Raw genomic sequence first — 18,965 nt, 5'->3', positions numbered from 1 at the left:
ATTGATAACTTGTATTCACTTTCTTTCAAAAAAAAAATGTAAAAGCAACAACATAAGCAGTAGCTTCAATATAATAGCAGAAGAGGGATATGTAAAATTTGCATTCTTGACATATAATACAGAGGATGCCGCCACCAACAAATTTTTTTCATCATTATCAGCTTTTTTTACAGCCTGATTACAAGTCCAGCAGAAAATGAATCTGCAGGCCCTTTTGCATCAAATCAGATGTGAATGACAATGTAAATAGAACCTTATCCCTGCTCTAAGTACCTTCTCTTACCATAACAGACATAAGTACAACCCAACGGCCACCACTTGAGACTAGATGTTTGGTGAAATAGTCAAGTCCATTGGGACTCCATCATTTTCAGGCAGATTTCTAACCTCGCTAAGAATCCTAGTGATTTCTTTTGTCAGTTCTCTACGAACAAAGTCAGATCGTTCCTTTGTGATCGAAGATTCTGCAAACAAAGTTTCGGCAAGGGACTGATATTCTTGAAACCATTCATCCTCAATACTTTGATTATTATTACTATGATCATTATCAAGAAGTAAAGAGGACTCGTGTTGTCGCCATCTACTTAGATAATACTTATCAGGGAGCTGAAAGTAACTCTTTATTATGAATACACGAAGAGCATGTCTGCACAATATCCCTGAGGATTCAAATTCCTTGCAAGAACAATGGATTTGCTCATCTTCAGCTAGCCATATCACGAGACGCTCGCCATCCATCCTTTTGAAGTGGCGTACAATATATGATCCATTGGGCATTTCAGATGCGGCATATTGCATTGTTAGCAATAATTCTTGTTGCAACGCATTAAAGGCAAAAGGTGTGTATATACTCCGGGCATGCTCTTCAATAGGTATGCAACTTTTGAGATGCACATATGGAGTTTCTTGACGAGAATGATGAAGAACATTTGCAGAAATGCCAACCTGCAATAAGGAGGAAAGTCATTACAAGAACAGCAAGTTAGCACAAGTATACAAGACAAAGTTCTAACAGATAAATACCTGCTCGAAAAAGCTCCGCAAACATGTTTGTGCACTAAAGATGCCTTTCAAAAAACTGTCTAATGACTTTAAGTAAGCTGTTGTTGCCATCTGAGCCAGAAAGAAACCTCTAACATAAGACAATGCCCAAGATGCTCTCAAAGTGTAGAGTAGATCAATATGCTTATCTGATCCAAGATCAAAGGCAGATGTCATTTGGTTCCATCGAAGTTCAAATTCCTCTGAATTCTCAATGTGATATAATGCATCAAACTCAGATTTAAATTCTTCATAGCGAGACCCAACAGGAAGAGAAAACCAGCAAGGTACCTTGGGCATTATACACCACATAGAGATTACGTGTTTAGTGCCTGGCAGTTCACTTCTTATGGCGTCTCTAAGGCTAGGGTCAATATTGGTTAAAATTGTTTGCGGACATCTTCCTCTCATGAGTCGTACGAAACTCTGTATTGGGGGACAATCATCATAAGAGGATATATAAGAAGGAAAAATTAATATCTTAAAGAGGATGCAAGTAGTCAACCTGGAGCGCCCAAGAGAAGGACCGATGTGTTTCATCCTGCAATAGAACACAACCAAAGAAAATGGTTCTGCCATAGTTGTCAATACCAAACCATGCTCCAAAGACCAATCCATATGTGATTGATCGGTATGTAGTGTCAAAATAAACCACGTCACCAAACATAGAATATGCATGAACAGAGTCACTATAAGACCAGGCTATATTCTCAACCATTTCATTCCCATCCACTGTAAAATCATAAACAAAGTTATCATCTGTCTCTTTCATGGTTTTGCATGACTCAAGAAGTTCCAATACGTCACTTTCTCTTTTCTCACTCAGCAATGCTTCATTTTCCTGAATAACCTTCTTCCGGTTTTGAACAAAATTCCTCACATCCCTTTCCAAGAATGGCAGTTGCCCACCTTGAATCCCCTTTTCCAGCTCAAGCATCTTCACTATTCGATGAATTGGGAACCCGGCTTTAGAAAGTAAGAGTATACGCTCTTGATCAGCCTCTTGTATTTTGCGATATGCTGGAAGAAGCCGTACTTGGTCATCTTCCAAGAGTTCATGATTGTGTACATTACTAAACTGCACAACAAACCAGTGAGAAACTCCATCTACAATCTCCTTTGACAGATACATTTTTGCATCACATCCACAGCGTACGGATTTCCTATCTCTATGGTGTTCTCCATTAGACTTTTTCTTCACTGGGGCAAACCCTGAACGGTAACAAACAAAGTCACGTTTATAAACACCTAATTGCGGGCTAAGTCTGGATCTTTCTTTTCTAATTGAGAACCCATTTTTCCGGGCAAAATTCCCATAATATTCAAATGCATCATCATCACTCTTAAACACCATTCCTACATAGGGTGAAATCATAGCTTCTGATGATGCATTCTCTGTCTTCACTGACTCCGGTCCAGCTGAAATATCTTCGCCATCGCCCTCATAAGTCACAAAACATTTCCAATCTCCGCATGGGCATTGTTGCCGTTGAATCCATAGGTTTTTGGACGGAAACGACGTCATCATTCAACTCGATTTTTGGGTATTTATATTGCAATTGAAAGTTATGAACAATACTATCTGCTATACGCCTACACCATAAATCTTAAACAAGAACGAAACACAAATTTTGAATAGATGGCAGGAAATGCTCGAACTTCTACGCACATTTGCTTGAAATTGATACAAGAGAAATGCGCAAAGGCTTGAAAAGTTTGGTCTAAGACGATCAAACCGTTTTAAAACAAGAAAATCCACAGGTTTCTGTGACAATTAATAAAAACAAAGTTTAAGAAATCAGTCGCCGAGCCGAAGAATCGTACCGGAGTGGACAGAGAAGGAAGAGGGAAGAGGGAAACTTAAAGCCTAAAACCTCTGTTCGTTGATTCCTGCTCTTCACACACTCCAGTTTCTTTTGCGTCTTCCGCTTATTCCGCGTTTCCAGCATACGAAGGACTGAACGAGTGTCGAAGATGAATGGGCTGGGCTCAAATTATTGTTAGACAAAATCGCAATTTTTTGGAATTTTTTTTCACAGAAAAATAAATTTTCCATAACTTAAACTGACAACCCCACACCATATTTAAAAAGAGGTGCTCAGCTGATCAAGTTAGATCTAGCAGAAGAGGTTAATTTTTCAAAACAAACTAAATTTAAATTCTGGCTATCTATATTAAGTGTCTGATAATACTTTGAACAGAATTACTCCCAATAAGATGATATTTGTACCTATAAAAAAAAAGAGATAATTATCTCTAATAGAAAAATACCTATACTTAGAAAAAAAGAAGAAGTATTTGATATCATTGGAGAAGTTAGTAATAAAGTTCAGAAAATAAGAAAGTAATAAAACATGAGTTTTATGTAGGGAATAACTAGAAAAAGATTAGGGAAAATCTTTAAAAAGTGACTGTTGAATTTCAAAATGACAAATCAGTATTGGTTATTACACTTATAAAGAAAATGACTACACTTACAAAGCAAATAACAACATATTTTTGTAGTAATTCCTGATTTGTCATTTTGAAATTCAACAGTCACTTTTTTGGGATTTTCCCAAAAGATTAAAACAAGGTGCTAGTGTGTTGCTGACATTTGGAAGAACACAAATATCAAACGGATTCTTTAAAGCGAAACGCAAAAAAATCATGGAATTTGAAAAATTACAAATAAGGACACGTTACAATATTATAATGGGTTTTAACAATAATAGTATACATTTTGACAACAATTTTGGTGAATGAGTCCTTGTCTACAATTTTTCAAATTCTATAGTCTTTTTTTGTGGTTTTTCCTTCTTTAAGCGATATATTTGATTTCATATTAATAAACCGCATTTTAATAATTTTTAACTAAGGTGTAAGAAGGTATTTCAGGTATATTTCGTTTATAGGTACACACACACATGTTACCTTCAATCCTAAATATAAGATCTAATTTGCTACTATAAATTAGATCTTACTCTTTTAGTTCTTAATGTAAGACTTATTTAACTAATTTAGTTAGATTAAAGAAGTTAACTAAGTTAGTTAATTATGAAAAATATGACATTTTTTCTGAAACACCATAATCATCTTCTTTAATGTCCTCCCTCCTTTTCCTACTTGATTGTGTTTGAGAGAGTATCAATAAGAATAATTTAGAAAAAATTGATAAATATGAGAATTAGGTTTTATATTTAGGATCTAGATCAACTCAACAATTAAGTCCTATATTAAAGAACGGAGGAATATATTTAGATCACGAGGTAGTATATAGTTTGTAATCATTATATCAACTTGGTCTTCTAGGTAGAATCAGGCTTATAGCCTTCAAGTAGTTCAACACTCCTAATTCATATACCTAAGATTTTTCCTATCATAAATTTGATACATTAGAAGATAAATTAAGGGGAAAGAGTATGGAAGTATATTCACAAGATATGAACATCTTTTTTGTTGTTTCCAGCGCAAGATATGAACATCATGCTTAGCTTTAACTTCTAATGTCACTATTGGCCCCCTTTATATGCATGAAAGATAGGAATCTATTTTCGTTTAAAAATAAATGGGATATAATAAAAAGAAAAGAAAAATGAATTTTTTGACCTATAGTTTTAAATCAGTTACAACTCTATACCAAAACTTTACCTTGATATAATTTGGTCTTTACAGTTTTGTATGATATTATTTTTGTTCTTTAATATAAGAGCTAGTTGACTAATTTGAGTAGACTAAGAAAAATTGTCATATTAATTATTTGTAACAAATATGTATTGTCTTTCTTAGAATATTCTGTCAATTATATATATTAGTTAGAACTACTGTTTAATAACACATTTAACATATGCAACGACTGTAAGGACTACCATGAGAAAAAAATTTGATAAATATGATAGATAAAGTGAATTGAACTCTTATATTTATAAACAAATTGAAAGTGAAATTAACTTTTATATTAATAACCAAAAGTAGTAAATTAAGTTTCATGTTTCTAAATAAGGCATTACATTTTGTAGTTAAACTTTGACAATCCAACTTTAACCATTCTTGGTTATTGTTGAGTCAATATTCAAAACATATTAAATTAAATATACAATAAGTAGGACTAAGGATCATTGGCATGATTTTTTTTTATTGTGTATTAGCTTCAAATTTAAGATCCTTTAAATACTAATTCATTTTCATATCAGTGTTTTCCATCATTACTTTAATTTGTTAATCTAGAAATTAATTTTCCAAGGTAACCTGTCGTTCCAATTAAATGAATTTGAATTTAGAATCATCATACAAAGACCATTTCAACCCTTCCTCTAGGTGTATTTTCAAATTCTAGTAAAACACTTAAAAGGGGATAATACATTATTATTGTTAAGAAGCACATTACCAACTTGAGATTCAAAATTTCATTCAAAACAGGATATGCCAATTAGTACGATGACCAAGTTGTTTCATAGATTAACCAAAACATATGATAAACCGCCATTATAGAGACAAAAGAAGGTTGCTTTCAACAAAAGAAAGAACAAGGATCTTGCTCTTTACGTTTCTCTCTCTCTTTTTCTGCTCTGTTTCCTTCCCTCTTCTGGTTTTCCTAGCCTTATTAGCTTCATTCATCACTTCAGTCTTCTGCAGCAACAAGTAACCCTTGGATATATCAGTGTAACTGTTCTGATGGGGTTTTCTTTTTCTCAGCCATGAATGGTTTGAACATCATCAACATTCCAAGTGCTGCTACTAGATTCAGCACAAAAAATACCATATGAGGGCCTGCAGTTAAACGTCCCAGAGTTAGCTGAAGTCTATACTTAAAAAAGTGAACTTATTACCTCCAGTCCTTAACATAAGAGCTAGTTGACTAATTTGAGTTGATTAAAGTAATTTCTTATTTGTAATAAATAGGTGTTGTCTTTTCCGCCCTCGCTAATTATGTGTATTAGCTAGAATTACAATTTGATGAAACCTTTAATACGTGTAACTACTACAAAGACTAACTTGAAAAAAATAAATAAATATGAGAGATAAAATAGATTGGGGTCTTATATTAAGGATGAAAATTAAAAGTCAAACTAGTTATTATATTAAGAACTGGAGGTAGTATTATAGTATTACAGTCAATGATATGAAACAGGAGGGAAGGATAGTCTAAATTTTGGAGGATATAGTGTTGAATTTGGAGTCAGTTCATTTTTTATATGAACAGGCACCATCCTTGCCTGTTTGACACCCTTCCCAACAGCACAAGAAATAAAGTTCAGCACAAACAGATTAGCTGACTTTCATACCTGGGAGGAAAGAAGCATCTAATCTCTTCTGCGACCAACTTAATCTGCATTGACGAAGATCATAATTAGTGAACAAAGATAATTTTCAAAATATTATACCTTCAAATAATTTAAAAAGGTTAATCAATGTATTCGTGTGAGGTAGTGTGTTTAAGATTACTGATAGGGCTTCTGAATTTATTAAGACCCAGAGTAGAAAATCAAGGAAGTAAAAGGGGATAAAAGGATCACAAATCAGAGATTGAAATCAATCCAAAGCGAACCTTTATGTACAATCATTCACCAAATTGGATGTGTCATATAAGAAGCAAAACAAATAAATGAAAAGTAAGCTTACATTGCACCGCCTCCAGCTGGGCCAAATGCTTTGAACAGTGACATACCAGTCGTAGCAATACCATTAGCTGCTCCTCTTTGGTGTTGTTCCTGTGTTTACAAGTGGAGCAAACCATATTAGCCCAACTCAATCATGATAATCTCAAAAACTTTAAAAAAATAATAATAATAAACAATGCGCTGAACAAAATTTTTTACCACTGCTCTGTTTTGCAGAAGGAATAAACCAGTAATAATGGTTGCCTGGCAAAGAAAAATTTACAATCAGGCAAGTCCAAAATGTATGTAGGTTTTTGTCAAGGAGATAGCGTTTTGTTTCTGGCATTCTAATATTTTATGGTCTTAATTGCACTCTTAGCCCCCCTATTTTTCCTCTATTTTTTCAATTTAGTCCTCAATTTCACTAAGATCAATCTTGCACCTTTAATTTTTTCTGTGGAATATAAATATTGACCTGCCGCCGTTTAAATATCACCAATGGCTTTAATCAAATTTTTGCTGATACTGCTATAATTAATAAAAGAATGACTGAGTGGCGCGAGTGAATGAATTAGAGGGACAACAATAGAACATTTATTTTATTGCACCTAAAGGGCTAATTGCACTATTGATTAGCTTAAATGGTCTCAAAAGAACAATAGGATCCAAGTCACGTGTATCCATCATTTGATGTATTTGCAAGCTGATAATGATCTCCTTGTCTCTCTTTTGCCCAGTTGTGTGCAGAAAAAATACAACCTATGAAACATGGACCCTTCAAAAAACTTATGTCCTTGACCAATGGACACTTGATCAGACACAATGTGACACTAAATACTCACAATTTTACTTTGTCACCCTGTATCAATGCAAATGTTCTTCAACAAGGACATTCGACATATTTCCTTTACTTTTGCGGAGATCAGTAATTTTACAGACTGAAAATACCTATAAAAATTATTCTATGCCAGCTATTTCACTTCAACTTAACCCCATAGCAATACCATTGTGGTTGATAAAATCAAGGAACATATGTACTTACAGAGAGACAAAACATAAGGACAGAAGCAATAGTTATCAATAGGTCCTGTGTGAATCCAGATAACAATGCTATGAAAGGGTGACTTTGCAAGATAGGTATGGATATAGCCTGCATACGGTACCCAAAAAACAACAGTACAGTTTAAAAAGCAACAGACGATGAAAATACTGAATCATAGAAACTGTTGCATGAAAGAGAAAGCTAACCCCTGAAATGCGGGAAAGTCTCACAGGTCCACAAACTTTCTCCAAAAGTGGATAAATGAAGATTTGGTAGAGCAACAGACTAAAACCTAATCAGTTGAGGAAAGGTCAGTACTACCTAGCATGATATTGAATTGATAGATATATCAATACAATGGAAGAAAGCAAACATTATATCTTTGTAATGCGTATCTGTTCTGTCTTAAACTAAATGCATTGTTCCAATATGCAGTGCTTGTGTTGTATGAATATCAAGAAATCTGAATATATTTTCATGTACATTCATTGAAGAAGTTCAGTACCAAAACAAAATAAAAACTACTACCAACTTGATCTCAGAAGCTTGTAGGGATTAATTAACTGCTTTGAAACTAAAAACAACTCACAACATAAAACAAGTTACTCAATTCATATCTATTAAAAAAAAATTAAATATCATACTTAGAACTAGGTATTTCAATATACATATAAGCAGTTAATAAACGTTAGCCCACAAGTTACGCACTACAAGAATTCAAAAACAAACACCAAAGAAGCTTTATCCAAAATTTTCTCAGCCAAAAGAACTTAGTCTTCTGCATGTCTCTTAAGAACCCTTCCTAAGTTTGGCAGTTATAATAACTGAAAATTACTCAGCAAGGTTGGTTTACAGAATATGCCTAAGCGGAAGATTGCGTATATATGATTTCATGTAAATGAAGCTAACTTATGCGGAGTATTTGAGGAAGGGAGGTTAGGACGGAAGCACATTTAACAATATTTATTATCTAAAAAGTCATAGCCATAGAGGATGTACCTGATATTGAAAGAACATTACCAACATTATCTGTTGTATAGTTCAAACCCCCCAGCTTTCGCGGACTGACAGCCCATAATGAGAAAACCTGCAGAAAGGACCATAGTGCCACCTTTGTATAAGCAAGAGAGAAAGCAAGAAAGTACTACGACAAACATAACATATTAAATGCATAAAATTATTTATACTATCATTATGTAAGAAACAGACCTCTGAATAAGCGATATCATGCAGTGAGAAAACGCAATAAATAATAATGATTGACATCAAGGGCCAATTCAGGAGGAGGTTTTCAACTTTCTGAACTGTCTTTCCTGTGATTCCATTTTCTAAAGCTTCTGCATCTTCATTGGACTCATCATTAACGTTGTGTTTGTGCAATGTTTCCTGCAGATTTTGAAGGGGGGAAAAATGAAAATCAAGAGGCAGCCTTATTGTCAAAAGCAAACAGTTTAAAGTACAGGTATATACAATTATAGGCCAAACATGGTATATGTTTAAAATATTTGGAGACCCATTAAAAAATAAAGAATGGGAAAGCAAAAAAACTACTAATAGATTTCAAGGCTATAACAAATATGGGGCTCTATATAAAAAAACATAACCCAATAGTTTCACTAATTCCCTTAACAAGAAACATTAATAGAACCCTTGTCTTCATCCCAACCTAGAAAGGGTTTCCCCCCAATAGTAGTAGTCTCGAAACGTCACGAGGACAGAGCTATATATAGGAGTTTAACATATGTTAGAATAGTGGGTTTGTGATGATTAAGTTTAAAGTATTATAAGGATTAGCAGGCTTGGGCCAGAGATTTGCGTTTGATAAAATTTACAATTACCGTTGTCAGTCATCAAGGTGATTAGGTCGAATGGAAGGAACTTGATACCCTTTAAGCAAGGCGGTGTGTTCGAACCGTATGGATAGAAAAGGTCACACTGGTAAAGTTACTCTTAATTTTCACCCAATGCTCAAATCCGACCCGTTCATATCAGATGTTAGATAATTAAACAACAAAAAAAAACAATTATTATTGATATCAATAGAGAAACAGAATTCATGGCTATACGTACCGGGAGCCACAGACAGGCAACTAATATAGCAAGTGCAAAGGCTGATATTATCAAGCAGGGCAAGAAGTATGGAAACCTGCAGGTCATTTATGTCAGGACAAATGAAAGAATATGAACTAAGAAATGAAATTAGAAAACAAAATCCAAAACTATTGTTATGATTTGAAGTAGGCCTGCTTACCTATCAAATAAGGAACCTTTTGGAAATATATGTGGATATTTCTCTGCTGGCTGCAAAACCAAAATTCCCAAACAATGAGAGGAACCAGAGATAAACCTGCCTGGCAACATGTTCCCACACACATGCAATGTGAAATTTAAGATATGACAAATTATGGTGACCCAGAAGGCATGCACCCGCACACACCATGGTAGTCCCCCTCTTTAAGTTTTAATAACAAGACAGAGACCAAAATAGTAATAAGGATAATGACAAATTTCAGTCCAGATAAAGAGAAACACGAATCCAGTAGAAATTATGTCCATGTGAAAAAAGCCGAGCTCATTCTCAAGGACTACTATACTGAACAAGGCAACAAATAAATTACCTGAGCCAAATAACCTCCTAGTGCTGGGCCAATGACCAAACCTATGCCCCACGATGCACTGACCTGAAAGAAGATCATACCATCAAATTATCATAAAGTACGTATAGTCCCAAGAATCAATAGCAGACCAAAGTAAACTAGACTTACCGTTGAGAGTCCTAAAGCCTGGTGTTCTTCTCGAAAAATTTCGGTAGCATAAGCCTAGTGACAAAGGATGTTGATATGCAGGTGGAAGTTAGAATCAAATAGAACAAGTAAGTCTTGTAAAGGAAAACAAATAATTAGAATGACTGGCTTTCATGTAGAACAATTCTATATGACCTTTACATAACCAGTAGTCATTAACCATGCATCAAAGTGATATGGTGCTCTAATTGAATGCCCACTTTCGATGACAACTATGCATTTAACAATCACATCAGGTTTACATTAAGCCATGTCAGCCCTTTCTGTTAATCATCTATTAACAGTCTCAATGTGAAAATGATATAGAAGAAAGAATACCCTTTGAAGGACTAAAATGAGACATTAAAACTTTGGCGAACCAAACAGAGACGAAGTATATCTTTTAGAGATCAAATATCAGTTCATTCATTTTTAAATTGTTGTCCGGTACATATATAAATGGTACCTTTATCGGCCCAAGTGAACCATTTAAGCTTCCAAGAAGAAATCTCGTGCTAACAGCCATCCAAAAACTTGTGCTAAGACCAAATAGTGTGTTAAACACGACACTGAAATCGAACAAGAGTTGGTATTTATATGAATAAGCTTATTGATGTAGAACAGTAGAGAGGAGGATGAGGGAGATAATGAAAGAAAGAGAGTGAGGATGAATTTAGAAAAGGAACTAACAAGCTATATTGCTTTCTGCTAGTCCAAAAAAAGTAACATACAATTAGTGGAGGGCTATCTTTAGGGAGTCAATGATAAGAAATAAAAGCAAATGAATAAAACAGATAACAGAATCATAAAATAAATGAAACAAGTTCCAAGATTCACTTAATAATCTACAAATTACTAGGTGTCTATTCTTCCTTCATTATGAAAGTAAGTTTTCCACAATTTCGTTTCTTTTTTTCTAATGCATTCCAGAATTCCTCTCCTCCTAGTATTCTCTTTCTATTCGCAGTTATTTATAGCAGATATAAAAGCAAGTCATCCAAAGTAGCAGCAGGGGTGCTTACACTGCAAAAATGCCTATAACTATAGCATATTTTCGACCATATCGATCAGCAAATATTCCCCATAGAACTGATGTCAAACCTCTGCCGAGCATGTATGAAGATCCTACACCATATTTCATATGGAGATCAGTATTTTAAGAGCTCATAAATCCATCTAATTATAGAATGAAAGGACTAAAAGAAACTTACCCAGATAACCAGCATAGGAACTGATATCTGCCTCCGTTTTTGCTACACCAAAATCTCTTACCTGCAACCAAATTTGCATCAATAGTTCATCTTCTATTCTGCATTAGTTGTGTGCTGCTAAGCAATAAAAACTAACATTAAACAGAGGTGGTTATTTCTTGAGTTATCTCATAACTAATGAGAAAGCAGAAGTGAAGCAATTTTCTTTCATTGTTAAAGTGTTCATCAAAGAGGCATGTAGAACTAAAGGCCACCGTGGCCATCAAAGAATGCATCAAGTGAAGGCAGCGTTAAAGGCCAGTGTAAAACTAAGCTCACCATGAAATAAAGAAATGGGAAGAGGCATGCTATAGGCAGCGCTGTACAAAGCCAAGAAAGAACGAATCAGATAAAGTTTGAGATAAAAATGAAGAAAGCAGGAATAAGTAACTGAAGAATCTGGAGGAGTGGAATTTGATTATAAACACTCAATGAAACAGATTGATTTTATAAAAAAAAAAAAAAAAAACCCTTCACCTTTACCGCATCATTCACCAAAGACCACCTCTCCACGAAAGAAAGAAAAAGAGAAAGAATTAGAAATATAATTTAATTATGGGCTTTTCAACTGGGAGAAGAAATAGAAATTGGACCAAGGATATCTTGAACTTTTAAAAAATGCAAGAAGCTGATATCCCATTACAGAAAGATAATGATTAAGGATTAATCGAATAGGAAAAAACTTTTTCTTCATGAACCGATTTCTTGCTTCTGCTTAACTGAGCTGAGGAGTGGAGGCAAGTCCGGTATGCAATATTGCAATGCAAACTAATCGTTCGAAAAAGGTCGATCTAACTTCAATTCACAAAAGACAAAATCACACACTGAAGAAAAAACAAGGTCATTTCAAAAGTTGATGCGCTTGATTTTACAAAAATAAGTAAACCAGATTTTCACGAACTACGAAAAACCAAAGCATTCATGTACGCGAGGAAAACAAAAATAAATAGATACTCACCGGTGCAGAGAGTTATTATCCATATGCTAGTCACATACTTCAGAGGAACGCCTTCGTAAATTTCCTTGGCTTGATCCACCTTACAGCCAGGGCAGTTCTCATAGTACCGTTTCTTCAACAATGGCTGTCTAGTGCTATTATCTTTCTCATTGTTCTTACTATCGTCCGCCATGATTCTCCTTCCTAATGAACCGCTCTCTGTTTTTGGCTCAGACAAGCAGAGACAGAAGAAAGTGAAATTAGCGAAAGTTATAAAGGACGAATGCGATTTGTTTACTTCTTGTGAAATGTGAAGTGCGGGAAGGAAGGGAGGGAGGGAGGGAGGAAAATGACAAAATCTTGAGCCGAGTTACTGAAAACACAAACTTACAGATTTCTGGAGGGCGCGATGTATAGCATGGGAAGAACAGTGATCGAAGAGCTCGCAGCTGGACGGCGGGAGCCGAAGCAACGTTATGATTGGGGAGGTGGGGCCTACTTTTTTGAAGAAAATAATATATATGAGCTTTTTTTAACTTTATACAAAGTCTAGTTTGGCCTTTTAATTTAAAAAATATATTTTTTATTTTTTTTATTTTTATAATTATTAATCTTAAATGATAATTTTTTATAATAATCACTGTTGTTTTAAAAATTAAATTTAACATGTTAGTATCTAAAAATACTTTATCAATATTTCAGAATCATTGTTTAAATATTCGAAGACTAAGTGACTAAAAATACATTTTTTAACATTGAGGAACTAAAAAAGGTTTAAAACTAAAAGTATATTTTAGTCTATGAGAAAAAATTAATAAAATAATTAAATAAATTATCTTTAAGGATAAAATATATTTAGTATCATAAAATATTTTTTTATATGTATCTAGTATTTTAAATTATATTTTGGTATATCTAACATCTAAAATATTTTTTTTGGGGGTTTGTTTAACATCCTAAATTCCTGAATATAAAATTGATTTAAAAAATTTTCACCCATCACTTTTAGTTCAAATCGATATCCTCCTCTCAACAGAAAACGTTTATTTGTCATTTTCACGGGCAATTTAATTCTATTTTTTATACTTAATATAAAAGTTAGTTTAAATTTTAATTTGATCTTAAATATAAGACTCTGATTTATTCTATCTCTCATATTTATCTATTTTTTTTAAAGTGATCTCTATAGTAGTTGAACATGTTAAAACTTTCATCAAATAATAGTTATAGCTAATACTCATTATTAATAAAGATATTTTAAGAAAAATAATACCCTTTAATTATAAGTAATTAACTTAATAAATTTTTTTAATATATTTAAATTAATTAATTAACTCTTATAATAAGAATTTAAGATAAAGGTATGAATTTTAAGAAGTTTAACTTTCTTCTAATTTTCGAAAGAGGGCCCGAATCTTTTGGAAATTTTGGGGAGATGACTCATGCGGTCATGCTCATGCATCAGAGAGGAAACGTAATTAAACGTGTGTGTGAGAGAGAGATAGAGTGATGAGCTGGCACACCATCCATGGAGCCCACCGTACCAACCTCATTTTTATCGCTGATTTCTCTGACTCTTGACCGATCTTGTATTGGCAACTGGCGTTATCTTATGGGACAATTGCAATGGGTTTTAGAAATAATTATTAAAAAAATCTTAATTTTTTTATTATAAACTTTGTTTTTATGACCTTAGAGATTTTATTACAATTTTTCCTTATCTTATATATTTGTTAGTATCCTAATATTTTTTTTGTCTCAACAGACTCTATTTTTTTTAATTTTAAAAAACAAGACAATATGAATCTCCACGAATTCAAAAATAGTTTAGATCATTTTTAGTTATGAAGTGTAACTTCATTTTGGTTTTTAATTTTAGTCTTTAAAATTTGAAACTAATAGTTTTGATTTTTAAAATTTGACTTTATTTTAGTTTTGGTCCATAAAATTTTTAAACTAATAATTTTGATCTCTTAAATTTAACTTCATGTTATTCAGGCTTAAGATTTTTGGTCTTTAAAATAAGAACCAAAGTCAAAATAAAGTTGAATTTTAGAGCTAAAACCGTTTGTTTTAATCAATCCTAAAATAAAACAAAAACAGAGTCACCATCCATTTATGCATTATTTACTCATGAGCCATAAATATCTCAGCCATAAAAGGTTAAAAATGAGAGATGACTTATTTATACGAAGTACGTGTAGCGATGACAAAGTAGGACAACGGAAATAGTACTTAATCATTTTTTGACATAAAGTACTTAATAATTATCAAATATAACATACATGCCACGTAGAAGTTTAAATATTAAATTGGGGATTTGTATTAAAAAAATTCAATTTATGAATATTAGGCCTGAAAAACTTATTTTGATATGCTATTCAGAGTAACTTATATAGAAAAAAAATAAAAGTAAATTTTGCAAACAAAACCTTTATGAATTAAGATTAACTTAACCTCCCCCAATAGCTCCAGAATTAAGTTTAAAAAATTAAACTGAAAATTGATGTAAATTAAAAAGATCAAGTATACGGGGCTCAAGGGGCCAATTCTATCAAACCTCCACTAATCCTGAGATAGCAACTCCTACCCAGTCAGAATGTAACAACCTTCTTACAACTTGAGGAAGACTTTCAAAAATTATCTCCCCCCACATCTATCTCGGAACTATAATTTGCAAGGCAATTTGTAGAAGCATTGTTTTCCCTATATGCATGGTGTATCCTAACATTTGCAAATCTATCTAGTTTAGCCTTTACAATTTTCAATAAACTGGAATTACAATCAAAATTATCGACTATACTAAGTAGAATATTAACAACAGCTAAGGAATCACATTCAACAATGAAATGCTTGACCTTAGCCATGTAAGCCGTCTACAACCCAAAAATCACAGCCCAGATTTTAGCCTTTATAGCCAAGCAAGATCTCAATTTTCTTGAGAATCTCCTAATCCATATCCCATCACACCCCTTTAACAATCCACCACATGTAGCTAAGCCATTCCCACTTTTAAAAGCCTCATCCGTATCTAATTTCATTCAATCATTCTCTGAAGCTTCCCATCTAACAAGCCTCTCATATCTCTTGCCAACAAGCCCATCAGCACCACACAAAAGTATTTCTAATTTCAGCCACATATCTTTGGCAGTAGCACTCCTACACCTGGCAAGACAAAACCATTCTCAAATAAACCTCTATTTCTCCAATTCCATAATAACCAACAAGTAATTCCAAATTCAACAACCTTCCCCTTATCTCTATTACACAAACACTACACAAACACCATCTAAACCATTCATTGTCATTCAGCAAGTAAAAATTTGAGTTGTGATCACTCTCCCCCAGTTGTTCCCTTGGCTCTGTAGCACAAACACAATCTCGCAAAACATGCATGTTAGCTTTAGATTCAACTTTACATTTGTAACATAAAGGATTACATTTGTTACCTCCCATTAGCCTACTTCTCTTTTCTGCAGTAAATAAACTTCCTCTACAACTCACCCACCTCGCCCTCTTCCTTTTTTAATAAATTGTACATATCAGCCATGCAATATTTGCTCTTCCTTTTTTCTGGATATATGTGTTTCAAAAAAAAACTTGAATTTATTATAATGTTATACATTTTTTTTTAATTTTAAGTAGAAATAATATAATAGGACCTTTAATTCTTAATATGAGATTTAGATAACTAATTTATGAGTATTGAATAAATTAATTAAGTTAGCTATTTATAATAAACAGGTAGTATCTTCTATAAAATATTCTTATTAATTATGTATATTATGATAAATATTCTTTAATATATATAATTATTATGGAGACTGTTTTTAAAAATAAATAATATAAAAAAACATATTAATATCTTATATTTAAAATTAAAATTAAAATTTAGTTAGTTTTTATATTTAAGCAAGGAGGTAGTTAACAATTTTTATTGTGTAGGGTGTCTTTTCGATGTCTTCTTTTTGCTCTCCTTGAAACGGAAAAAGTACCATTTGTTTTTCCTAAAGCGTGACAGTGCGGGGGAAAAGCGAGAAAAGACAGCGCAGCCGAAGGCGGGCTATGGACATTTGTAAAGTTTGTATGATTGGAGGGACAACAACAACGACAACGACAACGACAGGGACAGGAATCAAATCTCCATTATCATACATTCAGGGAGATTCAGGAATACCCTTTGTTTAGAGAATTGTCAAATTATCCCAAATATTTTTTTGTTAAGTTATATAAATTTAAATTAAAGAATTAGTAATTCAATAGTCATAATTATTATTTAACATAAAGAGGGGCTGTTCTCCAATAATTAAAAAAAAAATCATACCTGACATAAGTTGACCTGGAGTTGACCTGTTATTGAATCCGAATACAAAATTAAATCAAAAATTTGAATGCTTTTTAGAAACATGATTTTTAATTTTAATCCCTGAAATTTGAAATGATAGTTTTATTTATTAGAAGTTTGTCTCTAGGACTAAGCCACCGGTTCTAAATTTTAGGAATCAAAATCAAGATATGAGATTAAATTTCAAATACTAGAATTGAGCATCTCAAAAAGCTTAATATAATATTCTGACTATTTGCTGGCATATGGGGTTATTTATTTGACAACTTTATATGTTGTGGTGTTATTATATTTACAATTAAACTTATTATAAATTTATTCCTTATAGTTATTATTAAATATGCATATAATTATTTTCTATTAAAATTTTATTTAATTATTATATCATTTGTGCGATCGCCTGAAATTGTTACTCTCCACTTTATTACAGTCACGACTCATGAGACATAAGTCATCGACAAAGACATTGTTGCACGACAAATTTCCAAGTGGCCAGAAAAAAATTCGTGTATTTTAGATTTTTAGTAATTCTTTGTCTTTTTGTCCCCAACAAAAATCGTTGTTTGGTTGTTTTTTTCCCTTCTCGTTTTGTTTTTGCCTAGAGCACGGCGAAGGACTTCTTAGTAATTTTATGGCTTTTTGTCCCCAACAATATCACTAATTTGGAAGCCAAACAGCTGGATGCTATTTTAAGTATAAGAATTAGTTAAGTTATTCAGTTCTAAATATAAAATTTTATTCAGCTTTATATATTAAAGTTATAATTTTTTCTCAAACTATTTGTTAAATATTTTTTCAACTTAAATTTCAATTAAATAAGTTATGTTAGTAAAATCAACGTATAAATTTTAAATAACTAATTTAATTAATTTATTTAATATTTATAAATTAATCATTTAGTTTTTATATGCAGGATTAGAAGAAGCCTAGTAGTACCATACACAAATACACAGGGAGTACCGTACACATATGTATACATAAAATGACAGTTATAAGGTACTAATTAATGTTGTTAAACGGCAATAAAATTGATGACTAGATCAGGTGATGACCAGGGTATGATTGAATAATATGAGGATCGATTGAAAAATAATGATCTACAGTAAATAATAATTAATGAAAAAACAACAAATTAATGAATGGTTGTTGCGATCATAATAAAATTTTTATAATAATTAAATATTAAATTGTTATTACAGTCAAATATAAACGTACTATTACTATTACTATTTATATTTTATTTATTATTGTATAAATTGTTATTGTTTTTAAAAATGCATATATTTTAATATAATAAAATTAAAAAATTGTTAAATTTGAAGATAGAATTAATAAAGTTTAAGATTTTTTTTTAATTTGTGTTAAACATATTGAGATAAATTATACGTGGTATAACAAGAGTGCGCATTTATTTACAAGGGGATAGATGGGACATAGCTAGCGGAAAAAGACATGCAAGCGAGACATAGAATTGGTAAGAAAAAAGATTAAAAAATAATATATAAAAATATGATAATACAATTAATGAGGAGTAAAATTTTAAAAAAATAAATGACAACCATAATGAAAAAGAGACTCTCAAATTCAAGATAACTAAACAGATTATTACAATAATATACTACCTCCTGTCCTTAAGATAAGATTTCGTTTGACTTTTATTTTGATCCTAATTATAAGACCTAATCCACTTTGTCTCTCATATTTATATATTTTTTCAAAATAACCCTTTTAATAATGTAGTTCTAACTAATAAATTTGATTAGTAAGGATATTTTAGAAAAATAACACCTATTTATTATAAATAACTAACTTAAATTATTTTTTAATCTCTTCAAATTAGTCAACTAATTCTTATAATTAGGACCAGAGGTAGTATTACCCAAACAAACTATTTTCCCTTAAATTTTCCATATTCTTTACTTTGAATTCTATTTACACAACACATAGAATTTATATTATTTTCCAGAATCAAATATGCTTCCCAACGT

At 32.2% G+C, this 18,965-nt stretch overlaps 2 protein-coding genes across 3 annotated transcripts; both read right to left on the bottom strand.

The window, feature by feature from the left end:
• Positions 1-126: 126 nt before the first annotated feature.
• On the bottom strand, positions 127-2,971 carry LOC114738430 (putative protein FAR1-RELATED SEQUENCE 10). The gene is made up of 3 exons (XM_028926485.1): positions 1,547-2,971; positions 1,024-1,467; positions 127-945 (listed from the first exon to the last, which is right to left on the bottom strand). Exons 1-3 carry the CDS (start codon positions 2,567-2,569, stop codon positions 325-327), a joined length of 2,088 nt encoding a protein of 695 aa, XP_028782318.1. The 5' UTR covers positions 2,570-2,971; the 3' UTR covers positions 127-324.
• A 2,414-nt stretch (positions 2,972-5,385) lies between these two features.
• LOC114738454 (protein ZINC INDUCED FACILITATOR 1) lies at positions 5,386-12,906 on the bottom strand. 2 transcript variants are annotated; one of them, XM_028926517.1, is made up of 17 exons: positions 12,654-12,906; positions 11,975-12,015; positions 11,657-11,717; positions 11,468-11,570; positions 10,912-11,014; positions 10,428-10,481; positions 10,281-10,343; positions 9,914-9,963; positions 9,733-9,808; positions 8,872-9,048; positions 8,662-8,749; positions 7,869-7,954; positions 7,663-7,770; positions 6,840-6,884; positions 6,643-6,731; positions 6,306-6,349; positions 5,386-5,790 (listed from the first exon to the last, which is right to left on the bottom strand). In XM_028926517.1, exons 1-17 carry the CDS (start codon positions 12,823-12,825, stop codon positions 5,678-5,680), a joined length of 1,473 nt encoding a protein of 490 aa, XP_028782350.1. In that variant the 5' UTR covers positions 12,826-12,906; the 3' UTR covers positions 5,386-5,677. The 2 variants fall into 2 exon arrangements, with proteins under 2 accessions (XP_028782350.1, XP_028782356.1); XM_028926523.1 differs by lacking the exon at positions 11,975-12,015 and having other exon boundaries at positions 12,654-12,679.
• Between the last annotated feature and the right edge of the window lie 6,059 nt (positions 12,907-18,965).

This window comes from Neltuma alba, unplaced genomic scaffold (genome assembly GCF_004799145.2).
Source record: "Neltuma alba isolate B1F8T4 unplaced genomic scaffold, ASM479914v2 tig00002811_pilon, whole genome shotgun sequence".
Classification (NCBI taxonomy): Eukaryota; Viridiplantae; Streptophyta; class Magnoliopsida; order Fabales; family Fabaceae; genus Neltuma; species Neltuma alba.
Note: the sequence above shows the minus strand (reverse complement) of the source record. Positions and strands in the feature narration are given on the sequence as shown.

Bases quoted from the DNA above. Each gene is read 5' to 3' on its own strand.
- LOC114738430 (XM_028926485.1), bottom strand. From the start codon at position 2,569: ATGATGACGTCGTTTCCGTCCAAAAACCTATGGATTCAACGGCAACAA. The intron at 1,468-1,546 runs GTTGACTACTTG...CCCCCAATACAG, and splicing joins CCTTCTCTTGGGCGCTCCAG to AGTTTCGTACGACTCATGAG. The intron at 946-1,023 runs GTATTTATCTGT...TCCTTATTGCAG, and splicing joins TGCGGAGCTTTTTCGAGCAG to GTTGGCATTTCTGCAAATGT.
- LOC114738454 (XM_028926517.1), bottom strand. From the start codon at position 12,825: ATGGCGGACGATAGTAAGAACAATGAGAAAGATAATAGCACTAGACAG. The intron at 9,049-9,732 runs GTACGTATAGCC...CAAAATCTGCAG, and splicing joins TTGCCTGTCTGTGGCTCCCG to GAAACATTGCACAAACACAA. The intron at 6,885-7,662 runs GTAAGTACATAT...TTTCTTTGCCAG, and splicing joins TCCTTATGTTTTGTCTCTCT to GCAACCATTATTACTGGTTT.